We start from the raw sequence: 15,940 nt of genomic DNA, 5'->3' as shown, positions 1-15,940 counted from the left end.
GGCACAGCCTATCTGAGGCCAGCTTGATGCCATTTAGCAAGTAACATCTCACCAGATCAGGGAAACCAGCAGCACAGACAGAGTTGGGGACCCCTGGGCCCTAAATCTGCTTCTTCCTGTCCAGGTGGAGATATTGCTTTGATGGCATAGTCTCATTCAAGGACTAGGATGGCCTTATGTTTGTGAACATGTTCTTGAACAGAAGCACAAAGATTATTCGTGTAACGTTTAACTGAAAGGAGATGGAAATGCCAAGAATAAAAAATGTGCCAGGAGAGTGACACAGCAAGCACTGAGCTTTACAGACCAAGGCGTCCCTACCTCGTGACAGCGGACCCTCCTGACATGTGCGGGCCTAGGGAAATTATGCCAGAGAGATTATTAGGTTGAACCTGATGGAATTGCCAAAATTCAAAAGTTTCTGACCCACAGAAGTGTCAGTTTCATGCGTTTCAACTAAATGCATCTTCTACTCCTGCCCTATGGCTTTGTTTGGCTATAGGTAAAGCTGTTGTGTGTAGAGTCCTCATGTTTTCCTTCAAACCCTTACCCTTGCTAAAACAGCACAGCCCTTTCTTTTCAGGTTGGCTGTGCAGTGAGGGGACAATGCATCGCAATTATACAGTCATTCAAAAACAACCAAACAAACAAAACACCAGGTAAATTGAGAGATTAGAGCAGGGGTCCAGACTTTTTCTATAAAAGGACTGGAGAGCAAATATTTTAGTCTTACAGGGTCATGCTGTTTCTGCTCCAACTACTCGACTCTGCTGCTGTAGCATGAGAGTAGCCAGAGATAATACATAAAGGATGGGCATGGCTGTGTTCCAATAAAACTTTATTTATAAAAACAGGCAGCAGTCAGATTTGGTCTACAGGCCATAGTTTGCCAACTTATGAGTTAGAGTATACACTGTATACTCTAAAGAAAAAAACAGGTTCATAGGCAAACAAAAAGATGAACCATCTAGTTGGGACAGAGCTGTTAAAAAATGAAAAACAGACAGATAAGAGAGGAAAAGTAAATAGGGAAATTACCACTGGATCCTGATCAGTATATATGTTCAAATGTAAGAAAGACTTACATTTCAATGAGCATACAGCCAACTATAACAACATCCAAACCTAAAGAAGGATACGAGACCACTCTTATCCTAACATAGCCCCATTATAAAAAAATAAGTTGCCCACATCCAAAACAGAAGAACCAAGATGCCTCAATTTCTGTGTCAGAGGGATTATCTAAGGTTGCAATCTCCCACTATAGGAGTCATCGACAATCTAGTGTAGTGGGGAAAACGTGGCGTAGGAGCGAAAAGCCCTCGATTCTAAACCCAGGGATAGAACCAGGAGAGGATTTTCCAATCTGTGATCCCAGGCTTCAATGTATAAAGGGGTTAATTTATACTTTCTTCCAGCTCATTTATGCTATAGTTTTATAGTTTTAATCTGTCTTTCTTCCTCCACAGATCCTATGAGAGAAATAATACATAAATTAGGATAACGTTCCACTTACAGACAGGAACTCCAGCAATGACATAAGTCGATTTTGATAAAACACGAGCCCAATTTATTTTATCCCCAAACTTACCGCCTGCTTGCACCAGGAACAGCTGATAGCCACAATCTCTTTACTGTGGAAGGAGAATTTTTGCTGGAAGCCCTGGGATGTCAGAATAAGAAACAGAGAATTAAAACCACTTCAAACACAGTGTGCATCTGCCCTCCTGAAGTCCAACAAAGTAAGGCCCGGCTTAAGGTAACTGGGATGGCAAATGCCACACTCGGCACTGCGGCATCTCCAACTTCTACCACGCGAGAGTTTCCTATCCCCGAATCCTCTGGAGTGTGACAGGAGGCACCAGCATTTCCTTAACACTACTCAAAGTCAGACACAAAAACGTTGTTCTTTTTCTCCCAAGTAAATGAGGTTCTGATACATTTTTATTGTAAGTAAAAGAGAGCGCCGCTTTTGGTTCACGTGACTCTTTATAATGGTCACCCATCTCAGAGGTTCTATACAACCTGAACATGGAGGACCCACAAAGAGAGAAATGAAGCATGAGAGAGGCAGGTGACCTAGAAGTGAGAGTCTGAGAGATGTCTCAGGGTAGAGGAGGAAATGCAAACTCTTTCATCATCCCCTGGGATGTTGGACTCAAAACAAGCAGCTTTCAATTTCCATTTTTTCGCCAGCAAGCAGCAATGAGATGAATGGAATAGCAAACACAATCCTCTTAATGAACAAACAATTACTTTTCCATCAAGAAAGGAAGAGATGCTTTTTGGCTGCTTCTGTCCCTAAATAATTACCAGAGAGAAGTACACAGTAACGCTCAAGGAAAATTTTTTAGCTTTCCCAAAGCTCATCTATTTCTATCTGCCTGTGAAATCTAAGCCAAACAAAATAATGCAGATCAAGGACAAAAAATAACAATCTTAAAACAAGGCTTTTGTAAAGTGATCCAAAGAAAACAGAAAGATGTGACGGGCAGGAAAGCTTTTAAGGCATTGGTTGACTAAGTCTTGCTTAACGTATACAGATAACTTTAAATTAAAAAAACCCCAAAACTCAATTTACACATTATTAAAAGCAGTCCCAACAGTATTTTTGCAGTCCCCATAATTCCTACGTATCTGCAGCATTTTACATACTAATTAGCACTTCCTCCTTTTTGGTCCTCTCGCCTCCCTTGGTTTCCTAAAACACATTCCAGGTCTCCTTCTCCCTCTCCAATCTCCTGCATGTGGACGTAAGACCGGGACCAGTGTCAATCCTCTGTGCTCTGCAATTCCTCCTTGAATCCTTCTCTCTTTTCCCCAACCTCAACTCTTACTTCTAGAAACAGGACCTCTTCCTTAACACCGGACTCTCCTGGATTTTGAAAAGTTTCTCCATCAATATCCCTTTCTCAACAGCTTAGGTAATAATAGCATCACTCAGGGCAGAGGAGTTCACAAAACAAGCATGAGTCTGCTCTCCTTACAAAGGCCTGCTTGGAACGTTGGTCCTTGGCTGGCATTCGGGAACTTGAACTTCAGGAGGGGTTCCACGGTTCCCACAACAGTTAAGCGTGACTCACTGTGCCTGAACTGTTTGTACAAACAGCCTGATGTATGCTGAACACCTGCTTCCCTTCTGGGAGTCTGGAGGTTGGGTATGTGCTAAGCAGGGTATGTGCTTATGTCACCAGCCCCCAATAAAACCCTACTCACCGAGCTTCTCATGAAACTAGGAGACAATATTTCACACGTGTTGTCACAACTCATGTTGGAAGAATTAAGCACGCCCTCCGTAACCGTTAGAAGACTTTCGGAGCTTACGGCTTGGTTTCCTCCAGACTTTACCCCACACGCCTTTCCTTTGCTGACTTTGCTTCGTAGCCTTTTGTTGTAATAAATCACAGCTGTGAGTAATATACACTGAGTCCTATGAGTCCTCCTAGTGAATACTGAAACTCAGATGGTCTTAAGGACACCAAACATACTCATCTCCCCACAAACAATGAGTCCTGCTAGACCTCCTCCGTCAAGGAGAATATCATTTCCCCGGAAAAGGACGCACGTTTGTAAAACACACGTGGACTGAATTATTAGGACAGGTTGGCGTCCACAGGTTTACCGCTGTGGCAGCCAGCCACCACCTGCACAGCCCCTGGCATCAGTTATCACTGCCCGACAGAAAAAGCTTCCAGGGAGGGCACCGAGTCCCGTGGACCACGGGGTTAGGTAGAGAGGTCCCTTCGAAGATCAGGCACAAACTCTTCAATGTGAAATGAAATGGTGCTAAATAGGCAGGAATGATTTCACATCAGAGTCACCTGAAAAGTCCTTTCTCTTTGCTCAAGCCACTCTTGATGGACTGAGCAAGAAAAGAGATGAATAAAACTTCTCTTCAGTGCCACAGCTCTAGCCCTGGCGCTCTTTCCGCTGTGTACAGAAGGAAGCCAGCAGGCAAGAGCAAGCATGCCGAAGCTGGCGCAGGACCCGAGTAGGGACTCCCGAAGACAACCTTGGCTGTGTGCTGGGACTCTCCCACCCTGGACCCCACGCCCAGCAGGCATCAAGCCGCGGTGACGTCACGTCTGGATGTCTGCTCCGTCTGCTAGCTTGTCTCTCCACGGACAGTCTGTTTCCCCCTGTGTTCTTCATTCTATCCCGGGCCGTGACCCCGGGGGAAAACGCTGCTGCTGCTGTTGTTGTTAATAGCAGCCTCAATCTTAAATACGCAAATGACTACTTCTTTCCCTGCGATTACAGAGCAAACTCTTCACCCTGACGTTCAGCGCCATCCATTATCTTCTCAGCCAATTTTTCTACGTCAATCTCCCACCCCCAGCCATTATAAATTCCTGTCTATAGTGAGATGGGATTAATTATATTCTATAACATGCTTTATTCTTTTATGTTTCCATTGTTGCCCATTTTACCATTTTTTGCTGGTTTTTTTAAATTCCCAACCCACCATTTAGAGCGCCTACCACTATTTCATATACAGCATCTGAATTGTACTTCCACTACAAAATCTAAAAAGAAAAGGTTCCAAGATCACCTCAATTCACTGTAATCTCTCCTCCTAACCCTACAGGCCTCATCACCTGCATCTCCCCTTGGCATCAATGAACAGCTGCCCTAAATTGCTGGCTATTTCATGTGCGCATGTATTCTCTCGCCAATGGAATTACAAGCTCTTTGAGAGAAGTGCTTCTAATATTTCTTAAGAGATCTCTGCAGCTTAGCATAGTTCTCTGAGCATCGTAGGCATGGCATGAATATTTTCTGATTAATCGAACAAGGACGTCACTGCTACCGCACTGTAACCCAGCTACAGACTTCATGCTATCCAGACTTTAAAAACCTAACCCAAACCACCTGAAAATATGTCCCCTCACTGCTCTCGTCCACCCGCTCTAGACACAGCAAACACGCTAGGCAAACCACTTAATCCTTTCTACTTTCTCCCTTCACCTGGAAATGGTAATAAAAATACGAACCTCTCCAACGCCTCTGAGTAGTTATAAGCATCAAATGAGACAACGCATTCGAAAAGTTCTTTATAACACAGTACACGTAAGTGAAGGAGTCCGTTTATTGCTGGAACCTCTTCTAACCCCTTGCTGACGAAGTCCTCTAGTGTGCCACGTGTGATTACTTAGCAATACTCTATTCAGTGGTAGAGTGAGAGCATTAGCCCGTCCCTCTATCGATTATCGGCCTGCTGACTTCAAGGAGAAATAGATACAGTCCAGCGTAGCCCTGACAGCCAGGCTGAAACCAGAAACAAATAACAAGGCCAGCCACAACGGGGGCACTGGGCACTGTGCTTCTGCAGAACTGTGATGGGTCCCTTGGAAATGAGCCTGGTGTAACCAGCTCTCTGCTTTGTTTTGGATTCTCTAGTCTGGCAGAGTCACAGCGGCCATGGCTTCACGGTTACTGTCTAACATAAAGACATAAATAGAACCACACTGAAGCCTTCAGGCACCAAGTTCCTACAGACCACCTGCAATGGGGAGGCTTTGGCTGGGATCTCAGCACAGCAAAAAGAGCCAGATTCCTAATTACCCATTTTTAAATTCTGGCCCAAATCTGATATTATGGTACTGACAGACGCCCTAACTGAATTTCAACTGACTCTGTTTTTTAAGGGCTATTTTGGCTTTGTTGCCTCTTTCTCTTGTGCAATCTAGGGCATATTCCAAATAGCACTCAGTTTTACAGCCTTGGCTGAAACCAGGAAAAGGGGCTTTACTTGAAACAAACTATTGTATTGCTTACGTATTTAACTGAGGTTTGAGTGAGGGAATTTCCTGACTGTAGCCTGACTCCCTGTTTGATTTGATCCAATCCAAGAGTTGATACTGCTCTTGCCTCTAAAACGTTAACCATCACCAACAAAATAAACCTCTCCATATCCACTTGCATATTCAAGGTTCACAAAGTATTACAAAAGGCAAACCCAAGGGAATTTTAAGACTAAGTTAATATCTATCTTAACACAGAGAACTTCATTTTTGCTCATATACTCCCTTTCCTTTTTGAAAAATGTATATACCCTTTTACATTTTATATTTAATATCTAAAATGTTCACCTCACGTTTAATTAGATGCAAAATTCATTATTTCTAGAAAAATTTAAAATAAAACGATTATAGCACTTTTGTAAACTTATCCAGTGGGATAAAAATACCACAGCAATTTGATACTCACAATGTAAAAGGAGATTTTTCCAATCGGAGCCCATCTCAAACTGGTTGTGCTGTTCCCATGCAACTGCTTTTAACCAGCGGAAGCTGACAACCAGTGATGACGTTTCAGGTTTGACCAGCTGAAGCTGGTGAGTAGCTAAGACCTTTGAGTGACCCAGGTGCAGAGCCACACCAATCAACCTAATTGAAAACTTTTTTCTGACCAATAGAAAATGACATTTGTTTGACCTTTGAGTGACCCCCATGCAAACTCACACCGACCTAATTGAAAACTTTGTTCTGACTAATAAAAAATGGTACCTGTTTTAACTCATGATCTACAGACTTACGGACTAATTCTGTCCTATCCAGAGCGCAAACTTCAATCTTTAATGAGCAAAGTCGCCATGAACCGATCTCTTTCCTTGTACATGCAAATTGTTGACTTTTTCCTGTCAACAAACTATTCAGCCCAGTTTTCCACAGATAAGTGTACCCTTGCCTGGCAGTGCGAATCACTGGATATTAGGCTAATTTTATAATATGCCTTTTCCTTGGCTTTATCACAGTGTAAAAATGGTACCATTAATACTGTAGTTTATGCAAGATTAGGGTTCATTTACTCACAGAAAATCTAACTTACCTGAACTTCCTAAAACTTCCTATACTGATTTTTACTAGGTTTAAGCTAACATTTTTATAAACACTCAAGATTTTCAAAATGTAAACATACACTGAATTAAAATTGAATTAAAATAAACAATATCTTTATAAATTGAATTATGGTAACCAATTTTTTTATAACTTCTGACAGAGCTGCAAATTATGTGAATCTATAGTTACTTTATTAGAATTATCATTGAAAAATCTAAATTCTTGTCCATTGGGTTTAACTATAATATACTTTATGGCATTAATTAAGAGCTCTGAAAGTTTATCGATGCCCTTATTGTCCATAATATGCCCTCCGTCGAGGGTAATCACTGACTCACGCACATAGATTGACATTTTATTATTCCTCAATAGAGCCTCTGCGTCCTTCCATTCTAATGTTGGTAATTACGATTTATTAACCCGAGCCAGTCAGATAGTTTCTGCTTTTTCCATTAATTTATCTGACAGCCCCTGCTACAAGCTATAGGTCATAAATTGAGTCTCCTGGGGAGTGTGGTGCTGGGAAAAGCAAATTCAGGGCACAGGATTCTCAGCATAAGTTAACACTGTTACCACAGACCTGCTAGACTGTATGAAGAGCCTAAGACGCGATGTCCAGAACATTGTCATCAGAGGCAGATGACTTCATGGAAGTCAATGGCTTAACCTTGCAATTAATGTATAATTGAAATTAAGCCTATAACAACAGCCACTGGTTTACATTTCCATTTTAGTGTTAACTATTTTAACTGTGATGTTTATATTTCATATTTTTTATCACCCCTCTGATTCTAGGATAAAAATGCTTTACTCAGATACTTATATTCAATATGGCCAAAACTGCATACAAAACTTTAACTGTTGGGTTTATATCTTTGTCCTAGAATACCAGGGAAGTTCCTTACATGAAAATATTTACCTAATGACACAACCAGCTACAATTATAATAATGGTCTCCCATGAAAATTAGTGTCCATCTCTGACTGCCCCGTAATTGAAAACCTTCCCAAGAAAAAGTATAATTTTTACGCTGATAGTATTCACAAAGAAGGTTGTTTTCTGGAAAATGTGTTTTTAACAAAAAAACTATTTTTTTTAAAGTTGATGTTACCACAGTTACCAGCTACAAATCATTACAGATATTCAGAGAAGCTATATAATCTATAATCTTGCTGAAAGTATGACATTCCAGGAAATAACTGGCTGTACTCTCTACTCCTAACTGAGGAAAATGCGCTTTCACTGGTAAAACTAATTACACTTTCTTTTTGTTCAAACTTAGACTGTTTTGCTATAACAGCCCCCAGACAACTGAGAAAGAGACTTACAAAATTTGCTGAAATTACTCGGATTGTGCCCCTCCTGGCTTCATGAATTTATGTCAGAGGAATATCACCAGATAATGCATGCCTTAGAGAAAGAAAAGATTCTGCTACCTAACAATAGTTTTGACTTCACTTGGGATTTTAATAGTCAACTGATTGATGGGTTTTCCAGCTGTCCCTAATATAGCAACTCTAGCAGGCCTATTTCTGTGAGATTTTAATTTCTGCTTTTTCTATCACAGCAATTCTGGCATCCCTACTCCACTTAACATGAACTGGTTTTTTGGTGTTTTTCTGTTTGTTTGTTCAAGTTTCAAATGCCATCCTAGTGTGAGATCTACTCTTCCTGGTAGTATCTCAGATAACCTAATAATCTTTTCACACCAATGCACCCAGCCAGGAACGTGCAGAGGCCGCTCAGAGAGAAAAAGGAGTGCATCTCGAAAGATCTAGCTGTATGACTTAACAAATATGTACCAGCAGGAATGGGAAAGCGTGTATGGGACTGGGTCCTGAGAGTGCAGGACAAAGGGGGCAGGACTTAAAGCTGGATAAAAGAGGGTTTCTCAGTGTCGGAGCACTCATCTACAACAGAGAATTTAACACATTATCAGGAACCCCAGAAGATGGTGCTAACACTATGACAAACACTAATACTAGAATGGCGTTTGAAAACTTGAACAAAAAAACAGACCGTGTTAAGTGAAGTAACAATGCCAGAATTGCTGTGATAGAGGAAGAAACAATCAAAATCTCACAGAAATAGGCAAGTTAGAGTTGCCATGGCATGCCAGGGACAGCTGGAAAACCCATCAGTTGACTCTGTCCTGCAAGAGGGCCTAAAGGATATTCCACTTACCAAAACAATAAGAAGTGTGCTGGTGAGAAGGGTGTCATCATCGTTGAGAAGCTCCCCTCTCCTCTGTAGGTTAGGCCTGATGGTAGGAAAACCTACAGAGTGAGCACTCTTGATACCAATTAGTATTACAAAGTTCCAAAATAATAAGGAACATGTGGCAGCACTTAACCATTAAAGCAAGGTGGATGCAATTACTGCAAGACCGGAGTTCCCACCATGGGGGCTTGACCAAATGGTTAATACAGCACGACCTCCCAGAGGCAAGATAGATCATCAGATAAAAGACGTATTAATCGATACAATAAAAAGAAATCAAGAATGCAGGATCAAGAAATATGAGGGCAAATGCTCCAATAAAGGGTCATGATATTTTGCCCCATTTCTGGACTAAAGGAAGTTTTCAAAGATAGAACCCAAAGGGCAAGTTCCCAGGAGAATCCTACAACATCATAGCAAGAGTCTACGGCAACATTTCCCCAGACTCTATCTAAAAGGATCCACTTGGTCCATTTACTTGGGTAGTTGTACAATGGGGAGAAAGAAATGTCCAAATATTTTAAAGACTGTTGGACAAGAGTCCAGGTCAACATGTATACCCAAGCACTGGTGTATGAAGCAGCATCATGGTCCCCTACTAGAGTAGGGATGTATGAAGTCCAGTTTAAAAAAAAAGAGTCCTGGATCAGGGATGGTTTATAGAGAGTCTACTGTCTTCACAAACCAGCAGGGTTATTTCCCCTGGTCCCTAATTTTATAACTGAACATGCTGGGAGTTTGGCAGAACTCCAATACTGGTTTCTTGGCCTATTGCATAAGTGCTGGCATAGTAAGAAAGCCCAAGTGAAACACTCAACCACCCTCCCAGTCATATCTAAATCAAAACCAATGTCACATTCTCATAAGTAATAGGTATTAAATGATTAATTTTGTATGTTATGATAATGTTATTGTGTTTATTTTTAAAAATTATCTCTTTATGTGCCACCCTTAAAGACTAAAGGAGGCAGTGGTGGTGTTCCCCAAAATATCCCCATTTAATTCACCAGCTGGGCTCCTACAAAACCAGATATTATAGTGGAGAATAATGCTGGACTACCACACATGCAACCTAGTATACTCTAATTGTAGCTACTGTGTCAAATTTGGGATCTTTTGGCCTTGAATATATGACCTATGGTCGTCGATTTAGCAAATGAATTATTTTCCTTCCCTCTCTGAAAGGACAATCAAAAACCATGTGCATTCACTTGTTAGTGTTAACAGTGTACTTCTACAGCCTTGTGCCAGGGCTTTTAACTCTTCTGAATCTTATCCAAATATAGTGCAAAGTAACCTGAACCATATGAACATTCTGAAGAATACCACTTGGTCCACCATATTAAAGGTATCATATTATGGTGGATGAGCAAGAAGTGGCAAGTATATTGGAGGTTTTGGTGAGAGAGAAGGTGGGGAGATAAGCCCTATGAAGAATCAGAGGTCCCACACCTCAATGAAGCTTCTTGGGTTTAGTGGGCCAGGGCGTGCTAGAATATCCTGCCCAATCTAAAGGACAAATTATTGCATTTCACAATTTTAACCACTAAGAAAGAAGCACGGTACTCTGTAGATCTCTTTGAATTCTGAGGCAGTATATTCCACACTTAGGAATACTGCCTCAATCCGTTTATTGGATGATATTAAATGCGGCCAGCTTAGAGTAGAGCACAGAACATGAAACAACTCTGCAGTGGGTCCAGTCTGCAGTGAAAGTAGGTCCTGTCACTTGCAGCAGGCCCCATGCTATTAGAGGCATTGGGTAGGAGAAAAGATGCGCTATAAAGTTTATGACAAGCACCAATAGGAGAATTACAACATAGACTCTAGGATTCTGAAATGAGGTCATGCCACCTGTAGGAGAGATTTGTATATCTTTCAAAAACCAGCACCTGGTATGTTATTATGTTATGGTGGAGGAATACCTGAATCACCAGGTAGTCATGAGCTGGGTTCTGTAAGATCCGTAAGTCATAAGGTTGTGTGGGCCCAGCTGCAATTCATGGTTACATTTAAATGGGAACATATGGGATCTGGCACCAGCAGTACCAAGGAACACAAGTAAGACACATGAGTAGGTAGCTCAGACTCCCCATATTATCCACTGTTATACTACTAGGCCTCTCATTCAACTCACACCTATGGAAATATGGGGACCCCTTATGACCATCTGAAAGAGAAGGAAAAAGGTGTGATAGCTTCATGGATGGGTCAACTTGGCACATGAGTCCAAGCCAAAAGTAGACTACTACTTCACTAAAGCCTACTCGGGAGTTGTCCTGAGGGACAGAAGTGAGAAGAAATCCTCCCAAGGGACATAACTTCAGGGGGAGGAGCTGGCCCCCCACTTTCTGTGAAAAGATAAGTAGCCTGATATAAGAAAATATAATGACTTACAGGTAGTGTTGAATGACTTGGCTAGTTGATCAGGGGCCTGGAAGGAAAGAGGAGATCAGGGGAAGAGGCACATGGAGGAACATAAGGTGAAGATCACTGTACCGCACGTTAATGCCCGCCACAGAGCACTCACGGTGTAAGAACTAAAAACTTAGATATAACAACTCAGACCCCACATGCTGTCATGAGCTATCCATAGCACTATGGGCTCAGAAGTGGAGTAGCCATGATGGCAGTGATGAATGCTACGGCTGGGTCCAGCAGCATGGGCTTCTACTACCACCACTGCTACTATCACTGCTGACTGTCCAGCCTGCCAGCAAAAGACACCAAAGCTGAACACTCAATATGGCGCCAACCCGGAATGGGAACCACCAGATGCTTGGTGGCAAATTGATTACACTGAACACTCCTTCCACTCTGGAAGTGGGAGCAAGTCACCTTGACGGGAATCAACACATACTGTAGGTATGGGTTTACCTTTTCCTCCTGCAGGGCCTCAGTCAGCGCTACTAAGCAAGGGCTTACAGAGTGTTCAACCCACCAACACAGGATCTTATACCACACCTTCAGACCAAAGAATACATTTTTGTATTCCTGAAATGGAGGTTCAGGAGTGGGCATATGGCCATGAGATACGGAAGTCCTACCACATCCCACACCACCAAGAAGCTACAAGCCTGACAGAGAGATGGAAAGGTCTTTTGAAGATGTGACATGGGCTTCAGCTTTTTGTTTCTTTGTTTCTGCGGTACGCGGGCCTCTTACTGCTGTGGCCTCTCCCGTTGTGGAGCACAGGCTCCGGACGCGTAGGCTCAGCGGCCATGGCTCACGGGCCCAGCCGCTCCGTGGCATGTGGGATCTTCCCAGACCAGGGCATGAACCCGTGTCCCCTGCATCAGCAGGCAGACTCTCAACCACTGTGCCACCAGGGAAGCCCTGGGCTTCAGCTTTGAGAGGGTATCCTATGAGCACCATCCTCTAGTCTCAGTATATTGACCAAACTCATGATCATTTAATGGTGCTGTGTTTCCACGGTAAAATACATGGGTGCAGAGACCAAGGAGTGAGAGGAGGAGGAGCCCTGCCTACTATCACTCCCACTGGCCCACTAGGGGAATTTCTGCTTCCTTTCTCCACAACTCTGGGTTCTGGGAGTCTGAATACCAGATGGGGAATATCTCCACCATGGATAACAGGAGGACCTGAAACCTTAAACTATCACTGCACCAAGTTACTTTGGCATCTTTGTGTCAAGAGACTAGCAGGCACAGGAAGGAGTCACTGTCTTGATCCTGATCGTTAGGTGGGGGATAGTTATTTGACAATGGAGGCAGTAAGAAAATATCTGGCACCCAGATTATCCACTGGGGCATCCTTTCTAATTCTTTGCAAACTTTTGATGATCAATAGACAAATGCAACAGCCAAGACCAGGGGACCAGACTGCGTAGGGTAAGGGTCTTGGTCACTCCACCAAGTAGGTGACTGCTAGAAACCGAATGCTTGTGTCCCCTCAAAATGCGTATGTTGAAACCTAACCCCCAATGTGTTGGTATGTGGAGGTGGGGTCTTCAGAGGGTGATTAGGTCATGAGAGTGGGGCCCTCATGATGGGATTAGTGTCCTTATAAAATAGACTTTTATAGCTCCCTTGTCCCTTTTACCATGTGAGAACTCAGCAAGCATATGGTCATCTATGAAAAAGAAGTAAGCTCTCACCAGAAACCGAATCTGCCAGCATCTCAACTTTGGACTCCTAGCCTCCAGGCTGAGAAATAAGATTCTGTTGCTTTTAGGCTACACAATCTAGGGTATTCCGTCACAAGAGCCCAAACAGATGACCACCTGGACAAGAAGAGTTAATTGAGCGTAAGGTGACTACAGAAAGAGTGGTTGAGGAAGGAGACGATGAATATCAGTTTCAGACTTAAGACCAGCTGCCGAGGAACTTTTCCGAACATGTATTTTATGAGGCAGGTGACTCTGAGAAGCACAAGGGACGGACTGTAGTAGATGCTGATATTCCACCCAGAAAACTGCTGCGGGCCTGAGGCACTCAGCTCATTCTCCCAGTTGATAGGAGTGTTGGAGGCTGACGGCTTTCCAAGGAGTCACCTTTCCATCCTTAAGCATTGCCCTAAGCCTGAAAGAGTCACCTTGGCCAAGGACAGCCCACATCCAATGACTGGTCAAGGCAGGGCAACTCTGAGGGGCTATTCCAGGTGCTTATGGGATTGGCTGAGGCCTTTGTTGGGGCTGCACTGCAGTTCAACTCCTCCTCCTGCACAGCCCTCACGCCTTCACTTGCAAAGCCTTTTCTGAAGAAAGAGCATTAGGGACCAGAGTGACTAGAGCATCACATTAGCTGTAACTACTAGGACACCAGCCAGGCCAAAGACTAGGGAAGCAGTGGCAGTAGCAAAATGTCTCTACAGGTGAGAACTGAGTGACTTAACCACCTGGAGACCACAGGGAACACTCTGCTTCCGAGCCTTCGGCCCCTATCCCCCCTTTTTTTAAACCACTTTGAAGTATGAATGACATACAAAAAAGCTGTACATATTTAATGTGTACAACTTGATGAGTTTGGAAACAAGTATACACCTGTGAAACCATCATCACAAGCTATGCCGTAAACATATCCATCACCTTCAAAAGTTTCCTCCTGCCCTCCTTGGTTACTGTTATCTTTTGTGATAAGAACAGTTAATATAATATCTACCCTCTTAGGAAATTTTCAAGTATTCAATATAGTATTTTTAACTACAAGCACTATGCTGTCTATCTCAAAGACTCATTCATCTTGCATAACTGAAACTTCATGCCCTTTGTACCTCTGCATTTCCCCTTCCCCAGATGAATGGGGAAGACATTATGCTCAGTAAAATAAGCCAGACACAGGAAGACAAATTCTACATCATGTATGATACCACTTATATGAGGAATCTAACAGAGTCAAGTGCATAGAAGCATGGAATAGAATGGTAGCGGCACTTATCTCCTTCCTTGATACTCATCCAAGGACAGAAAGACAAGCCAGGCTTCCAGCAGCTATGTGGGCACAGGCTCCATGGAGAGGCTAGATTTCTTTGGACTTGTATTACCCACTTTACATTCTCAACAATCCTCCTGAGGCTAATGGCATCTGGACAAACATACAGACAGGCGAATAACCAAACCTGCCTAACTAGTGAATGGATCCTCACCCTTGAACTTCCTTTCCTTGTTCCTAACTCTGCACAGCCTCTTGAGAGCTGACCTCCAGGGCTCACACATTTTTAAACCAGTAAAGAATGGTGCTTCTTTACTGAAGGAAACATCCCCCAAAGCTCCAGGTCAGTACTTTCCATTATTTTTAGACTCTCTAATCCCTTTCACTATTCATCCATATCTCAACCACACCCCCATGGAATGTCTTAAATCATTTGTGCCATTTTTGCAATACAAAAATGCCATTAAGGATACTTCCTTTAGATGCGTATATTTCAATTATTGCACAAGTTCATTTTAAATTCATTTTTAACAATATTCATTCCAATAAAGAGTAGTTTTGACATTTTCCCACTTAATTAGTGCTACCTGCAATTTAATTTACTTTAACTATATATGAAAGTACATATAATTTATAGATAATTCATAATTATGTGGCATGTTTGGTTAGGAAATTGGAAGACATCAGAAATGTAGACCAAAGTTAGACTATGTGTTGTTGTGTTAAAAACTGCTTTCATGATTTGATGTTTGAAATTAAAAATTTTTAAGTTTTAAAAAATTAGCTCATTTATTTTATAACTTTTATATATGTTTCCAAATGAAGAAATAAAAGATAAAATTTCAAGTTGCAATTGACAAGCGTATTTCCACAATTGCCATACTGCTGGGTTTGGATGGTTCCTTTAAAAATAAAAGGTCAAATTAGCTATAATCATGACTATCTTTTTTCTTTGCATATTGATTTTTTTAAAGTACTACTAGCGGTAACTCAGTGTTGAATAAATCTCGATTGAATGAATGCAATTGTGTAGATGTGGTGAAGATCAGTAAAGAGGTATGTTTGCAGAATAAGTATGCAGCTTGCTTTTAACCACTGGCCAAGTATAGATTTACACTAAATATGGGCTGGATCAATCCCATTGTCCCTCCGCATCCACTCTCCATCTTTCTCTACCCTGTGTCCTGTTGTAAAATGTTAACTTTTATGGATTGCCTCAACAATGTCCCTTCCTTGTGCTCTGGTTTCTATTGGGTTTGGCCACTGGAGACTGAAGGTGAGTGAAGTTGGGATATTTATTCCCCCAGCTGGTAGATCACCTCAGGCTGGCTAAGTCTCATGACTTAGTCTCATGACCCCTTTAGATTTGACTTGACCACAGATCCCTGCTGTTACTAGCCTCGAGTTTTTCACTATCCCTTGTAGTTTCTTTCCTGCTCACACATTTTAAACATTCTCTTTATTAAACACTTATCAAATTACATAATT

The 15,940-nt window shown here is 42.2% G+C and overlaps 1 protein-coding gene across 16 annotated transcripts in view; it reads right to left on the bottom strand.

Moving 5' to 3' along the window:
• DGKI (diacylglycerol kinase iota) overlaps positions 1–15,940 on the bottom strand; it is a 463,467-nt gene that overhangs the window by 229,239 nt on the left and 218,288 nt on the right. For 15 of the 16 annotated variants that reach the window (XR_010842070.1, XR_010842071.1, XM_059074881.2 and 12 more), the window contains one exon: positions 1,592–1,663. Coding sequence is in view for 10 of the 16 variants with exons in the window: in XM_059074881.2 (XP_058930864.1) it covers positions 1,592–1,663 (72 nt within the window). In the remaining 6 variants the exon portion in view is untranslated. Of the gene's footprint in view, positions 1–1,591; positions 1,664–2,655; positions 2,858–15,940 lie in introns of those variants that run through there. The other variant, XM_067042067.1, reaches the window with a different exon arrangement.

This window comes from Kogia breviceps, chromosome 9 (genome assembly GCF_026419965.1).
Source record: "Kogia breviceps isolate mKogBre1 chromosome 9, mKogBre1 haplotype 1, whole genome shotgun sequence".
Classification (NCBI taxonomy): domain Eukaryota; kingdom Metazoa; phylum Chordata; class Mammalia; order Artiodactyla; family Physeteridae; genus Kogia; species Kogia breviceps.
This window is presented reverse-complemented; position numbering and strand designations above follow the sequence as displayed.